We start from the raw sequence: 17,266 nt of genomic DNA, 5'->3' as shown, positions 1-17,266 counted from the left end.
TTTCCTAATGTCCAATCTAAACCTCCCCTGGCACAACTGGAGGCCATTTCCTCTCATCCTATCACTTGTTACTTGGGAGAAGAGACCGAGACCCACCTCACTACAACCTCCTTTCAGGTAGTTGCAGAGAGCGATAAGGTCTCCCCTCAGCCTCCTTTTCTCCAGACTAAACAACCCCAGTTCCCTCAGCTGCTCCTCATAAGACTTGTTCTCTAGGCCCTTCACCAGCTTCATTGCCCTTCTCTGGACACGCTCCAGCACCTCAGTGTCTTTCCTGTAGTGAGGGGCCCAAAACTGAACACAGCACTCGAGGTGCAGTCTCACCAGTGCTGAGTACAGGGGAACAATCACTTCCCTGCTCCTGCTGGCCACACTATTTCTGATACAAGCCAGGATGCTATTGGCCACCTTGGCCACCTGGGCACGCTGCTGGCTCATATTCAGCCAGCTGTCATGAAAGAAGATACAAATTCAAGCATAAAAATAATTCATGGAGAGGCCAAATGAGTGAAAAGAAAGGAGAGTAGAAATACAACATTTTAATACAACTCAATGAAATTGAAGACATGCAAGATGATGGAAATGTGCAAGCCAAGGAAATATTTAATCTCAGAAGGAAGTACCTGCTGCAAGTCTTCACTTTCAGACTTCAGTTGGGCTACAAGAGCTCTCATACAGTCCTTCATAGAACATAATGTAGCCTGTTAGAAATCAGGTGAAAAAAGAAAATAAATAGAGTATTAAATGACACATTAGGTGGCTTGATTGTGCATAATTCTTTGATATTTTAAGCTATTCATCTCTGAAGTTCAAAAAAGCTTAGTAAAATGTTTCCAATAACAGATATTTGATCTACAATTATTAAAATGTTAAGCATAAATATCAGTTTCTATTCAGGAAAATACATAAGTGGTGAAATTGTGCTAAATTTTATACTTTTGACAACAAGTCTAGGACCAAATCTGGAACACTAATAGTTTAGAAGCCTTCTTCACTATGTCCCGGATATGAAACTGGACACTCACCTGTAAGTTGGCAATGTGTTGTTACCTGATGTCTATTGAGTCTCACAGTCATACTTTTTCTTTCAAATATGCATAATATGAAAAGTAATATGACAATTTAAAACTGACACAAATACAACAACATTCCTGACTTCTGAAGACCAAATTACTTTTTAAGAATACACTAGTAATTGAAAAACTGTAAGGCATACATTAGAAAATGGTTGTGACAAAGCACAATTGAAAATTCTTCAAAAACAAAAGTATGTTAGAAATGCATTAGTCATTAGCTGGATAACACATACATTTACATCACTGAATAGTTTAGTTTGTGCTATAAACCCAGTAACTGCAGCCTTGCAGCAATTACTAATCAGATGATTTTAAGAGGCAGTATTTTGTGAAGCACTTCATTTGTAGGAGGGATTTGTTTCACTCTGTTTAAAACTGCAAGTAAAAAGTGAGTAGTATGAAATCTGGTTTTATTTTTGCAGAATCACAGAACAGTTGAGGTTGGAAGGGACCTCTGGAAGATATGTGGTCCAATCCCCCTGCTCAAGCAGTGCCACCTGGAGCAGGTTGCCCAAGACCATGTCCAGATGGCTTTTGAATATCTCCAAGGAGAGAGAATCCACAACCTCTCTGGGCAACCTGTTCCAGTGCTCGGTCACCCTCACAGTGAAAAAGTATTTCCTGATGTTCAGATGGAATCTCCTCTGTTTCAGTTTGTGCCCATTGCCTCTTATCCTGTCCCTGGGCACCACTGAAAAGAGCCTGGCTCTGTCTTCTTTGCACCCTCCCTTCAGGTATTTATATACATGGATGAGAACCCCCCTGAGCCTTCTCTTCTCCAGGCTAAACAGTCCCAGCCCCCCGCCCAGTGCAGAACAGGAGTACACCACTAGTTACTGACCTACAACTAGACTTCGTGCCACTGATCAACACCCTCTGGGCCTGGCTGTTCAGCCAGTTCTCAGTCCACCTCACTGTCTGCTCATCCAGCCCATACTTCATCAGCTTCTCTATGATGATCTGTGTCACCAGGTTCCCGTCTCCTTCAGCAGTAGGGCCACATTTTCCCTAGTCTTCCTTTTGTCGCCTATGTACTTATAGAAGCCCTTCTTGTTGCCTTTGACATCCCTCACCAGATTCAACTCCAGGTAGGCTTTGGCTTTCCTAACCATGTCTCTGCAAGCTCAGACAGTGTCTCTATATTCCTCTCAGGTTAACTGTCTCCGCTTCCACCTTCTGTATACTTCCTTTTCATATCTGAGTTATGTCAGGAGCTATTTTGTTCATCCATGCAGGACTCCTGGTATTTTTGCTTGAGTTACTGCTTGTTGGGATGGAATTTTCATTCACTCTTGAAGTGTCTTCCATTAAAGTAGAAAGATAAAAGTCTTGTCAGAATGAAGTTATTTGAATATCCATGTCTTGGAAAACTCTGGGGCAAGAAATTATTAAAACTTTGTATCTTTTGAAAGCAAAGTCCTTGGTAGAAATTAGGGAATCTATTTTCTCCAGTCATTTGAAATAGCACCCATTATGAGCCAGACATGCTCCAAACATTTAAGAGTATCCAGGCTGAAGAGCTTTGCAAAAATTTGTCAGACTAATTGTCCTGGTTTCAGCTGGGATAAAGTTAATTGTCTTCCTAGTAGCTGGTATAGTGCTATGTTTTTGAGTTCAGTATGAGAAGAATGTTGATAACACTGATGTTTTCAGTTGTTGCCAAGTAATGTTTAGTCTGAAGTCAAGGATTTTTCAGCTTCTGATGCCCAGCCAGCAAGAAGGCTGGAGGGGCACAAGAAGTTGGCACAGGACACAGCCAGGGCAGCTGACCCAAACTGGCCAAAGGGGTATTCCATACCATGTGACGTCACATCTAGTACATAAACCGGGGGGACTGAGGCTGGGGGAAATTGCCGCTCAGGAACTAACTGGGTGTCAGTCAGTGGGTAGTGAGCAATTGCATTGTGCATCACTTGTATATTCCAATCCTTTTATTATTATTATTGTCATTTTAGTATTGTTATCATTATCATTATTAGTTTCTTCTTTTTCGTTCTATTAAACTGTTCTTATCTCAACCCACAACTTTTACTTTTTTTTTCCCCGATTCTCTCCCCCATCCCACTGGGTGGGGGGGAGTGAGTGAGCAGCTGCGTGGTGCTTAGTTGCTGGCTGGGGTTAAACCACGACACTAATAATATTAGTAAATAAGTGATAACTTTACAAAATTTGACTAAATTAACAAGTTTAGATCAAAATCCTCAGAAAAATCTATTATCCATAATCATTGGTACATTATGGAAAGATCTAGTGTATTGTTTACACAAAAATAAAGCCAATAGATAAAATTTTTATTTTCAGTGACAAAATAGAAGTAACTTAATTTAATACAAAAGCTGATACTATACTTTTATGATATAACATTCACTTTGTGCTCTGTGTTAGGAACAGGATGGAATGGCAAAGTTTTGGGGGAATTTCTGTGTCAAGCCAAAATGCAATATTCTATCCCAGAAATGCAATATCCTATCCCAGAGATTTTCATCACCTGAGAACTAAAAGTCAAACACAGTTATGAACTGAAATTATTGTATGTTTGAAATTCTATTTTTACCTTGTTTGCCACATCTCCAAAAGTCAAGTTTGTCAGAGCCATTCCAGCATACCTCCTTAATGTAACACTATAGTGGTCATTTGTAAGTCCATACATTTCACAATCCACTTGCAACAGTTCTGCAATGGCCTGCAAACCTCCTTTAAAAGTAAATAAATAATAAAATGAATAATAATAAACAATACTACTACTACTACTAAATTTCAATCCTAATATCAAGAATACAGCATACACACATCAAGGAGTAAATTGCATTCATATGTACAGAATACATTTCAAACATCTGAAAACCAAAAGGCTCAGAAAGGTAAATAATAATTTCTTAAATACACTGTTAAATATTGACTGGATCTTGAATTGTGTGCTTAGTACAAGCTGAAAGGTATGGTAGCATGTTGAGATTTTGGGGGAAGATGAGAACAGAAGCATTTATGAAGAGGTAAGAAGCACACCCATCTTTTAATTCCACCCAGTCAAAATCACATTTGACTGATGAACTCACACCAATTACATAAAAGGTTATTCAGTAAATCTGATAATTATTAATTTAATAATTATTATTACTGAATCTTATTATCCCAGAAAAAATACTGTTGCACTTTCTCTGCTGCGACAATCTAGGGAAAACAACACATCGCCAGGGACTCGCCCTGGGGAGAAAACAGACCAACACAGATACTCTGGATCAAACGATTTCTCTGTTTATTAACTGCGCAACACTCGGTTATATATGTTTCTAGTATCTACTCTCACATAAGCCATTTGTTGATTGGTTAACATGTGCCGTTCATGCGCTTAAACAATAGTCTAATTGGATAAAGTCTTCTAATCACGCGAATAGTTTCCTCCACCTGCATGCTGTCTTGCACTGTCTTCAGTCACATCGCCCTCCTGTTATCAGTCACGTACGCCCGACCTTGTTCTACTTTTTCTGCATTCTTCAGCAAGCTCATAATAATTGTGCCTTTGTGCAGTTAGTAAACTTACAACAACAGTTGTGCCTTGTGCAGTTTCCTTCATCCTCCCACAATTTCTCCCACAAATTCTCCCACAAATACATATAATTTTTTCATTGTTAATGAAAAGTGGCAAATTAAGGAAACTTGCATGCACAGAATTCACTGAAGATAGACTAAAGCATTCAAGCTGTTATACAGGAACCAATATGTTTAACTCATGACGCAAAAAAACCTCAGAAAGTAGTCTCCATTATAAGTCCAATACTTCTAAAATTGCAAGTATTTCCAGGATACGAATACTCTTCCAAAAATCACAGCTCATGCCAGATATAAGAGTAACTTGCATAACAACCAATCCACTAGGAAATAGTCTAGCTATAAGTTCATTTAAACTGCATCAATCAGAGTTTAAACTAGTGGTTAAAAAAAAGTGCCACATATTCAGTGAAGTATACAAGAAAGGAATGTCTGCATTTTCAGGAAGCATCTCAAAGGAAGTTAGAGAAACACATTTAGTCTTACCAAGCTCATTCATGGCATGCCTGTGTTCTTCATCAAATGAAAGTTTCATCAAAACACACACTGCAGGACAGATTTGATGATCAACTGGAGCTGGCACTGATCAGGAAATAGGTAACTATTAGTATTTCTTCGGTGTATAATTTTGTCTAGATCATAAGCTTTCCAAAGAGAATGTAATCTTAAAATAAATAAAGTGCAGGTTTTTTTCAGGGTTTGTGTCTTCCCAGTAACTCAAGAACAGACAGTTAATTAAGAGCATTAGTAATAAATGTGAGTACACAGAGGGTTGAATATGTGCACATACAACCAGGATTACATATATGTACTAGAAATATACTTGAAGCTGAAAAGACTCTTTATGGAAAAGAATTTAGGGAGAATTCTGAATGTATGTATTAAGTAAAAAATATGACTTCAAGTAAAAAAAAATCTAATTTTGAAAAATAATAATCTTAGTGAAACAAATCAGTAAGTTTAAATTTTCTGGTAGCATTAAATACAACACCTAAGGTGAAGCTGTTTCTTTGGGTGTTATGTCCTTATGAATGGTTAAGTAAGTCCTTTGTTTCATAACAGAACTTTTTAAGTTCATAATTTTGTGAGCTAGACTTTCCCTAAAGCACAAATTGTATTGGTACATCTTATTCAGAGACCCACTTCTACAAAATGATTCTTGCAGTAAAATCCAACATCCAAAACAGAGCCCACTGATTTCAGTAGTACTTCTGATATAGATGTCTACAGCATATATTTACAGAATGGCAACTTTAATCCTCCCTTACTTCAGAAAAGCAGTTATTGAGTAATCCAGGTTACATCTTTTTTTTAAAAAAACCCAACTGTTATGTGAGAAAACTCCAATTCACTTAAATTGTCACTTCTTTGGTATTTTAACACTGAACTATGTCTTATGTATCACATTCTAAATAATAGTTCACATTATACTGAATAGACTGACACTATTTAATTTGTGCCCTCTATCCCTTTCCTAGATGAAATTTTTATATTCTGAATGCATCTGAATGAAGAACAATTTGGTATTATTTATTTAGATATATTTCATTATTAATTCAAATGTAAAATAGCAATGAGTAGAAATTTATGTTTAATTTGTAGATTATAGGTATAAACCAGTAGAATTATATCTGGAAAGCATACCAAAGCCTATGATTTAAAGAACAAGTTTATAAATGAGATATCATATCTATAATAGATACGATTTCCTGATACTACCTCAACTTGAATATACATAAATAATGAATAAATATAAAAATAAAAGAAACCTTACATACATTCAACAAGAAGTAAGATTAAAGCTGAATTTTTTGTAAATTCACTGCTTTCAAAAAATCTTTTAAACATCTTTATACAGTTTACAGAACCTACCTGAGTTTTTGTCTTGGTCCATGCCTTCTTCATGTGGCTCCTGCCATTTCCAACACGTTTCACAGTAAGCACGGATTTGTTCCAAGAGATGAAGCACACGGATTTCCCGTCTGCCTCGCTTATCATTGGGCTGGGAGTGAATGATGTTATACAGTGCTGCGCCGGCTCTGGCACGGGCCTCTTTAGTACCACGGGAATTTCCTAACAACACAGAGTCTTTATCATTGCCATGTAAAAGCTGGATGAGGAGAGGAAGACATCCAGACTGACGCATAGCTATGCAGCTGTCTTGGGAGCTAGACATCGCTAGCAATGTTCGTGACATGTCATCTTTATCATGAGTACCAAGCATTGACAATAATGAATACACCATTTCCACCTGCAGGAAAAATGATTTTAAAAATACAATTACATTTAAAAAATACATATCAAATTAAAACAAGGTTCTCAATAGCATGCATGAGCAAAAAAAGAAAATATACTTATATAATGGTGCAAGAATTTCAAAGAATCATAGAACCATAGAATGGTTTGTGTTGGAAGGGACCATCTAGTTCCAACCCCCCCCTGCCATGGGCAGGGATGTCTTTCACTAGATCATGTTGCTCAAAGCCCTGTTCAACCTGACCTTGAACACTTCCAATGATGGGGCATCCACAACTTTGCTGGGCAACCTCTTCCAGTGTCTCACCACCCTCGTAAAAAATTTCTTCCTTATATCTAGTTTGAATCTACCCTCTTTCAGTTTAAAATCGTTGCCCCTTGTCCTGTCACTACAGGTCCTGGTAAAAAGTCTCTCTTTGTCTTTCTCATAAGCCCCCTTTAAGTACTGAAAGGCTGCAATAAGGTCTCCCTGGAGCCTTCTCTTCTCCAGGCTGAACAACCCCAACTCTCTCAGCCTTTCTTCATAGGAGAGGTGTTCCATCCCTCTGATCATTTTCGTGGCCCTCCTCTGGATCGGCTCTAACAGGTCCATGTTTTTTTTCATAGAATCATACAATGGCTTGAGTTGGAAGGGACCTTAAAGATCATCTAGTTCCAACCCCCCTGCCATGGGCAGGGACACCTTCCACTAGATCAGGTTGCTCAAAGCCCCATCCAACCAAGCTTTGAACACTTCCAGGGGGGCAGCATCCACAGCTTCTCTGAGCAGCCTGTTCCAGTGCCTCACCACCCTCATAGTAAAGAGGGGTGTGTGCTGTGGGCCCCAGAACTGGATACCATACTCTAGGTGGGATCTCACGAGAGTGGAGTGGAGGGGGAGAGTCACCTCCCTCGACCTGCTGGCCATGCTTCTTTTTACACAGCCCAGGATATGATTGGCTTTCTGGGCTGCAAGCACACATTGACAGCTCATGTCCAATTTTTCATCTACCTCATATCCCCAAGTCCTTCTCTGCGGGGCTGCTCTCAATCCATCCATCATCCAATTTTGTACTACTTCTAAATAATTAAATAAGCACTATTAGTTCTTCACTATTTATAATCTTAATAAATCTCACTTAGTGGTTAAATGGCTAGAATGGTAATTATATCTAACTGTATTAATCTGCAAGACTAATGGCAAAGACTTCTAACTTTCCATTGCATGCAAGGATTAAAGAAACATACTAATGAAAGAAGTGCTTTAGTTTGGGAATGCAGGAATATATTTAAAATTAATTTTATCTCAGAAGAGTATGTTCTGTATGAATCATACTTTCATGAAAAGATGCTCTTCAGTGAAAAATTATTTGATGTATGGCATTAAATACAGTTACTCCAGACAAGATAAGACTGTTTACATTAATTTTTAACATACATTGTGCTAAAAAAATCTTACACATAATTTAATGTTTTCCATTAAAACTATTTCAAATTAACCAATGAATATTTGTTATGATGAATGATTTGCATATAGGCCAGATTATTTACAGCTAATGCAAAATTGAAGAGTTAATTTAACACTTTCTTCAAGTTTACAGGGATAAAAACAATGGAGCAAACAAATGCTCATTTAATATATACAGTATAAAGTACTAAGCATTTGTCCAACTAAATCAAGTTATGAAAAGCCAGCATTACACATTTAACTCAGAGCAACCAAATTGCAAATTAAAAAATAGCAATTTTTGAGGGGTTACGTTGGCTATCATATAATATAGTGGTCAATGCACTATTTGATTTGTCTTTTGCATTCTGTTTTCTTCAGTAATAGCTTTAGATTGAGAAATGTGTTTGGTTCTTTTAGTGAACCTTTAGTAGAACAATATGATGTACAAGGTAATATTAGATACTATCTAGAAACCCCAAACTCCAAAAGCCAAGAATACACAAATTTCAAAATCATAGCACAACATAAAGAAATTATCAAAGGGAATTGCAAAGTAGCAGTGGGTGTATTTCTTTAAAATATACCAACTAAGGAAGAAATGAGACTTGCAGACTGTTATACAAAGTTTTCTAATAATAACTACATTTTTGCACTGGTTACCAGATCAATGAATTATTTTATTTGGTTTCTTCAGAGACTATTCTAATGTCTCTGAAGATGAGTACAAATACTGAGTTATTAAAAAAATGGATAGTGGTGGGTAGACTAAGCAATAAGTCTGTTAACATGAATTTTTCTAAATACTAGAATTGCTGAAGCAATAGAAATCTTAAAATTTATAAAATTGTATGATCACATGCAAAATCCACTGAAATACTCTTGGAGCCAATTTTATGACAGCATAGCATCCCGGTTTGTAGATCCTTACTTCCTGGTCTGGGAAAAAAATCAAATACAGTATTAAGACAATCCACTTGGATTCTTAAATGAGAGTGAATTCAGTCTGCTTTATGCATGCCTCTTGACAGACATTTTAAGCAGCAACTTTAGTCCACAGTTATTTAGATTTGGAAGATAAAGTTTTTGTCAGAGAATAAAGCTATAGAAGCCATCAAAATCTGGCCTCCAGGTTTGTGGCACATATAGTACAGGAAAAACTCTAAAATATATACATATATTCTTTATATATACACTACACACAGAGGCATCTCTTTTTGCATCTGTAAATGCTTAAAATCTCTACTGCTTTCCCTTCTTGTCATGCATTAATTTCAAGCTTTTCTTACCCCACAGCACACTAAGATGGACCTATTTGTCTTTTTCCTTCTACCCTCAGTCCCTTTCTCTGCATTCAGGGGTCTCCCCTTGTCCGCACCTTTTGGGAATTCTACACTTTATAATGGGAAGTAGCAAACAGACACTCTAACTAATGTCACCTCCATTTGGTGCACACATACAACGAAGGGCAGAAATTACAACATAACACTGTTTTAAGGTCCAACGTAACTTAATACTATGTCAAGGTCTGGCTTCCCAGAAGACTGGGATCAGCACCCCATTGATAGTATCTATATTGCTGCTGATGCCAGAGACAGTATAAACTTCAGTGGTTTATGGAACTCAATTGTGTGTTACAGATTTGCCCTTTTTTCCTCTCTTCATGCTGCTTGTATATCTTGAGTACACTCTCTATTGTATATCAAGCTTCATCTCTATTTTTTCAGTAACTTTTTAGAATACACTGCAGATATATAAAAGGTTGCTTCAAAAGATGGAATAGGAGTACCTCCTATTTCCATTGAGAAAAAGGAAATTGCAGCTAAAGAGACTTAGGTTAGTTATTAAAAATTTTAATAGTAGAAACTGAAAAATGGATAGAGATCACTTATCATTAAAGCTTTTACCAATAGGTTAGACAGCTTTCATATGCTGTCAAGAATGCTTTTGATAAAGTTAATGCATTACTGGGAGATATATGAGGTGATCTCCTCAAAGTCCCTTCACATTTCCTATTTTCAATGATTATTCAATTCAAATATTTTAGTCATGACAAGCATTTTCCATTCTTCATTATTCTATGTTGTATTATCTGAGTTACTGTAGAGACAATGAACAGACATTTATTACCATAAAGGGCTTACGTAACTTTTTTTTTTTATTATTTAAATTTCTTAGCAATGCCATCTGTTTTGAGGACTCAGACTCCAGTAAAGTATTCCAAGAACTGCTTTTAAAAGGGTTAGTTTTCATAATGGATTATGCATCAACATCACAAGTTTTTTAGGTACTCAAATAATTTCTTGCAATCAAATTTTCCTTATTGATCATTTGGCTAGTATTGGCGCTATTGGCAGAAACAATGAGGTTATTGTATTAGTAAAAATGTAGCATTAGCGACCTGTGGTTTGTAATCTTCGGTTACCTTGGTACCCAGATGATTTGTCAGTCTGCGAGGAACAGAATAGTTATTACTAGAGTTCATAACACTGGCTGTCTCATGGTCCATTTGAGCAGCAGAACCCTAAAAATTTAAACAACAACTCAGTATAACACAAAGTCTAACTGCAATACCAACTATTGCCTAAATCAGTTTCAGCCTTGGATGATGAAATCATATTTATAATGAACTGTCAGCATGTATTTTGGTTAAGTTAGGTCCCCCCACCCCGACATAACTTAGATGTCACTGTTAAACTGGGTTTTATTACCCATTTTTCCCCTAAATTCAACCTCAAAGAAGTTATATTTTCAATGGAAGTCTTTTATAATTATTTTCACCAAGAAAAAGGAGAACTGGACCTGGCAACAAACTGAATTATGATTTTTACAGAGGGAGAAAAAAGTAGCCTCTACTTTTAGGTCAGATTATATAGTAAGTAAGAATAAGCCTGTACTACCTTCAGAACACCATCAGATATACAGGAATTGACAAGGAAAGAGATTCATCTTGACAAGGAGTAACCTACTTGAACTTGTCTTTATCAAAAGCAAATCACAGGTGGATGAATCTGTTCTATTTTTTAATGAAAAGCTATAAAATAATGCTGACATTATTTGCTGTAGTTTCTCTAGAAACTATGGTAGATAGCATGTTTCTACCTATTGTAACAACACCCAGTTATTAACATCTTTGCCCTTTTTTAATCTATTTTGTGTACTTACGTTCCCCCGCCTTTTATCTTCTCATGCTCTTTGGAGTGGTGGTGTTGTGTGTGTGGGTGTGGGTATGTGTTTGTTCTTTCTTTTTCTCTGCTTCCTGTCGGTGAAGCTTCCTTTACTATGTCCCTCTCTCACAAGAAGATTCCATTCAGTTTGGGGCACTTAAAAATACATTTGAATAGTATACAATTTAAGGGAAAACTGTTCTGTTTGTTTTATTGCTGTACTGGGTGAGCTTTATTTTCTCTCAAAATTGAGCTGAGTGCCACCTTATATTGAAGTTTGCCCAACATTCCATTGTCCTAAGCCTGCATCACTGTATTAAGTGACTTTTTCCTGTATCAGCTCTAATAGAAGGAAGACACAATTTCCTAAGAGTTCTTAATCCTTTTATATATACCTAGGTGAATATGTTACCCACTGTGATCAAAATAGGTAGTAATATGATAAATATTTATCTGGAATCATATGTTTGTCATCTTAACAAAACAGCCCAAATAAAAAATAAACTTCAGAAGCTGAAAAATTACTTCATATTCTAACTGTTAAACACTAACTATGAAGGAATCACAGAAGCAAACTCCTACAAAAATCATAAATATTACTGGACCATATCAGTGACATTTAAAAAGTCATGTACAAAATAATGTATACTATTTTAAAGACACAGGTCTTTTAAACTATTGACTTCTAATTTCTGGTAAAAATTATAAAAAAAAATAGAAAAAAATTCTAGTCATACTGGAACATTTAAACAGACTCATTTCATTCTCCATTTGAATCCAGAACATTTCATGCATATTCCAGAATAAGTATTAACATAGGATACTAAATAAGTACAACTAGAATGATTTAATTCACACATTATTTTATTCCAATATATATTTCCTATATAAACAAGCACTTCTTTTTGCTGTTATGGATGGGAAAATTTGAAAAACGTAAAGCTTAGAATGAAAACTATATTAGACTTCCTAAATTATTTCACTTTAATAATCTGCAGTGCTATGAATATGGGAAAGAACCCTGAGATTTTTACACTGACTGAGCCATTAATATCATCTTGACCTCAGACTACATTCAGAGGATTACAGGTTTTGTATATGTACATGCCAAAATTCTCCACTCTTAAGTTCAATATGCTCATTTTATCCAAGAAGGAAAAAAAGATGCAAGTTTGGAGCACTACCTATTAAAGTCCAGTGTAGTGTAGACAGAAATAGAATACTTTTCCTATTGTTTCTAAAAAATGGTATCAACTTTGATCCAAATAACTATTTCCTTCAAAGCCATCATTTTTGGCCTTACTACTTTGAGGATGCCAGGAGTACCAAATTAAATGCAATTACCTTTCTTACTGGCTCCTAAAGACTGATCTGAAAAAAGTATAAGAAATGTGTAGCCATTCATCTGAGAAACTGGAAAAAGACAGAGGGATGTACATGGATCCTTCTTGTGTAGAACCTTCTCTCAAAATCTTTTCTTATCCTTCTACTTCGTCTTGTTTTCTCTTTTTATACTTTCCTGTCTTTCACTTGTTGTTTGTTGTACTATACTTGCTATTTACTCTGTCAATCAGGTTGTGTTCCCTATTTTGTGGCATATTTTATTAATAAAATAGAATACCTCATTGAATTCCTTTATAAAATTTGCAAAATAGATGTTTAAATAAATTTCACTACAGTGGCAGAATAGTGAGCATAACGGAACAGAAGAGAAGATAGCTGTAAGATGGTACAGAAAAGGACATGGCTGAATCCTGAAAAATCCTTTCTTCAATTGGCAAATTTTCAATTAGCATTGCTCATATGACTACAAAACCAATTAGTCTCAAATTATTAAGTTAAAACTTTTTGCACTCCACTTAATAGTGATTGCTCAAAGAAGCAAAGTATATTGAGCTGGTTTATCAGAAATAAATGCTATGCTCAATCTATTAAGCCTTCTGTCTCTGGACTTGCCCTAAGAGTAAATAATCCTCAGATGTCTCTTAGAACACAGATTCAGAGCCCTGGATCTATCAACCTCCAGGAGGAAAGAATACAAATGTTTTAAATATTTTAACAAGGCAAAGTTCAAAATTGTTCAAATACTAAACATAAAACCTCAAATGAAGAATGAATTGTCTACTTGCATAATGTCTGCCAAGGCATATGAGAATCCCTTCTTCCTTCTTTGTAAAATATCTGTTGTCCAAAATAACTCCGTATTCATACAATCAAGAAAGAAAATACAGCCACAATGCATCAATTATTTAAATACATTATGCTTTCAGCCCCAAAGCAGCACTGAATTATTTTTTTTCCCAAGCAATAAAGCTGTCATAAGAATTAGAGTGAAAGCCTCAAGCAACTGTTCAGATATAGCAGAGAGAACTTAATTCAAAATGGTGATCAAATATCTTTCAAAAGCAAAAGTATGGGCTATGCTTAATGTTAAATCAAATTAAACACTCAAGCCAAACAACAATTTATATTCTTTCTGATAAATCTCCTTGCACAGGATAGTTTTAGAAGGATTTAAATAATTCTACTTCCCTAAAGTAGCACAAATATTTTACACATGAATTAAATGATCAAATTTATAGCATGAAGTTTTAAGAGCCCAAATTACTAATGTGAATGTCTCAGCTACAGTTGGAGATTATGAAGTGAACAAACATTAATTAGTGCATGATAAAGAATTAAAGTATTTTTAGCTGAAGAGGTCTCAAACATGCAAAAATATTAATATAAAAAGATAAAGAAGAATTTATCTTAGCCCTCTAAATACAGTGCTAATGTGTTTCACTAATAAAAGGAATGACAATGAAAGATTATTTAAAAGCATTTATATAATCCTTCAGCACACTTCCAGAAGATTATCTCATTGATAATACTGTTTCAAAGCTTTATCTAAAATAGTATTAACAAAATATCAAAGATAAACCTGCCATTTGATTATTTTCATTTTTAAAATCACTGATATTTCAGTGATAATTTCTCAAGTGAAATTTTGAGCAATTTCCCATAATTAAACCATACTTCTAATATTACAGTTCACCTAGAATAAAATACATTTTCTATAGTCATTCTTTTTATTTGTTTCTTAGTATTAGGCTCATTAATCATTTAAATAAAAGAAAACGGCTCCTTGCATTATGGAATGTTTACACTTCATCCTATTAAAACATTTATTTCTAATAAACACAAGAAATTTTCTCACTTCCACATGGAATGAAGAAAAGTGTAAATATTTTTAAAATGAACAAGCATATAAACACAATAAGGTATATACCAAGATATAAGCATTGTACATTTCAAGTATTTAATTATACTATCAACATAGAAAATAATCAATTTACCTGACCAGTACCAGTAGTTGCTATGCTGATTTCTGCTGTTCCTTGACCTTCATTGTGCCTCTCTGTATCATGGGAACCCACATCATGCTTGCTTTGAGGTGCCCTCTGTTAATACAAGAGTGTATGAAATTATATACAGAAATGAAGTACACTTTAACATTCAAAGCTCTCTAAACTATAAATGCATCAATGCTGTATCTTCACAAAACCATTGAATAGTGCTTTGTATTTCATAACTCAGCCTCAATAATTAACAGCTGAGACAGAGTGTTTTAGAAAAATTGCAAGATGAAAGCAAAGCATGTCCTCTCAGGATTATAGTCCCGCAAGACAAAGGATTTGCTGTGAGACACAGAAACACCATTCTCTACCAGCTGTGCTCACATCACTATCAGAAACGTAACAGAACTGGAGCAAAAAACTGTCTTCTCTGCAATGTCATGTGATCTGTGCATTTACTTGGAGACAAGGCTAGCACAGTTTAAGATTTCCATTCAAACACAAACACTTTCTGGGTGAACAGAAGGGTATACATATAGTACGAATCTTTCTACATTTTAATGACAAACAATGCAGGAGTAACCACTTTGATGCAAATAAAATTTAAATAATCTGCTACTGATCAACCTAATCATATTTTATCAAAATGAATGCAAATGACACATGTTCCAGTTTCTTAAGGCAATCCAATTTTCGATACAACTACATGAAAATTAAACTGTTGTCAAATCCACTCAGAGAGATCACAAGATTAACACCAGAAATAGGGCTTTATATATTTCCTTAATAAAGCAAATAGAATAACTGAGCAGAATACTGTGTAAAGTGTCCAACATCATCCACTAATTTGTTTAAAATGTTCCAGTTTTTCAGAATGACATAAACCGTTCTGTCCTTGGAACTGGCTTGAAGTCTGAAATTCAAAAGGTATTACCTTATCTCTAAAGCAGGATTGTTCTTATAATATTAGTTTTGATGCCAAGCCTCATTTTTCTGGCTCAGAGGCTACTACCATAACAGACAATACTCTCTTGTATCCCTCTCATTTCATTTGCATAACTATACTTGGTTTATCAAATTCCATTTCTATGGGACTTTACAATTTTTATGAGCAGTCCAGCCTATGACAGCATAGTCTGCTTCATCTTGCTTTATGCAAATTTCTCTGTAATATCTAGCAGAAACATACTTCTCTTCAACGTACATATACTAAAACTTCTTTCATTACCTGAAAAAATGGTGAACGCACTCATACAGTACCACTGGCATGCACTCTTTTTTTTTTTTTATTCATATAAAAACATTAGTCTCAAACCCAGAAAACATTTAACATCCAACAGGATTTCAGAAACCAGTAACTAACTGATTAACTACATGTGAAATAATAATTTAGAAATAAACATTAAAAAATGAAATCTATACAGTTTAAGTAATGGAAGAAGATACTTCAAAGAACACAGGAACATTAAACAAACTAATAACATGAAAAAATTGAAACTTATAATTAGTAACATTTTCCTTAATATGATATGTATGGAAGATGAATAACCACAAGGCAAAACTCTCAAAATATTTTGGGAGATACAGTGTCGTTATTCTTTTAAACCTGATTTGTAGTTTTAAAACTTACCATCTCTATCAGTGTGTATGAAATTATATTGTTATTGCTGCTAATAAAATGACTAAAGAAATTTTATTTCCCAATACAACAGCAGGACCCAGTCAAGATAAGCCCTGTTGTACTATGCACTGAATACAGTATAAGGACTCTCCCTGTCTCAAAGTACTTTCAATCTTGAGTAGAGTAGAGTAAAGTGATGAGTTTGACATAAAATCTAGATCTACGCCTCCAATATAACACGGGACAGAACTTTCCAAACAGTCATTAGATAACAATTTTTAATCCCATGAAGAAAGTAGCATTCAAAGTATCTAGATGCGAAAAGCTGAACTGTTCATTAGCAAGGCTCTGAATCACTGTGTCGCCCAGTTGATGCTATTTATATGTTATTCTTCCAAGAACAGTTCCGGATTTGGGGCCTGAGGAGTGGGGGGGGACTAATTTATTAAATAGTTTTGATGAATCTAGAGAACAAACAGGGATCTATTTCATTCCCTGAAAACATAAGCAGCATTCTCTCTTACATTCTCTGTCCCTCTCTTCCCAGTCACATAAGTTTTTTGTTTACTACATGCTATTTACAAAGAAGGTGGCTTCCCATTTCGAGAAAAAGCTCTCAAAAGTATGCCATGACAAAAAGTAGTCAACATAACACCCAAATTAATTTATAATTACAAAGAAATTATTTACCATTACTACCAGGGTTCACACCACCTTAAATGCATGTTTGCAGTCACAACATGCATAAACAAGCACATTCTTTACTGTCACATGAGTCATCAGCAGGGCTTGAATGTGAAACTTCCAAGTTCACAGAAAAGACTTTTTACCAC

At 35.3% G+C, this 17,266-nt stretch overlaps 1 protein-coding gene across 1 annotated transcript in view; it reads right to left on the bottom strand.

Annotated features, from left to right (window-relative positions):
- Positions 1-17,266, bottom strand: part of LOC121232399 (adenomatous polyposis coli protein-like) — a 127,817-nt gene that overhangs the window by 18,676 nt on the left and 91,875 nt on the right. The window contains 6 exon segments of the mRNA XM_041121553.1: positions 624-701; positions 3,631-3,770; positions 5,112-5,207; positions 6,498-6,876; positions 10,733-10,831; positions 14,813-14,917. Coding sequence (XP_040977487.1) covers positions 624-701; positions 3,631-3,770; positions 5,112-5,207; positions 6,498-6,876; positions 10,733-10,831; positions 14,813-14,917 — 897 coding nt within the window.

Source organism: Aquila chrysaetos, assembly GCF_900496995.4.
Source record: "Aquila chrysaetos chrysaetos chromosome W unlocalized genomic scaffold, bAquChr1.4 W_unloc_3, whole genome shotgun sequence".
NCBI classification, from domain to species: Eukaryota; Metazoa; Chordata; class Aves; order Accipitriformes; family Accipitridae; genus Aquila; species Aquila chrysaetos.
The sequence above is the reverse complement of the archived record's forward strand: the minus strand, read 5'-3'. Positions and strand labels throughout refer to the sequence as shown.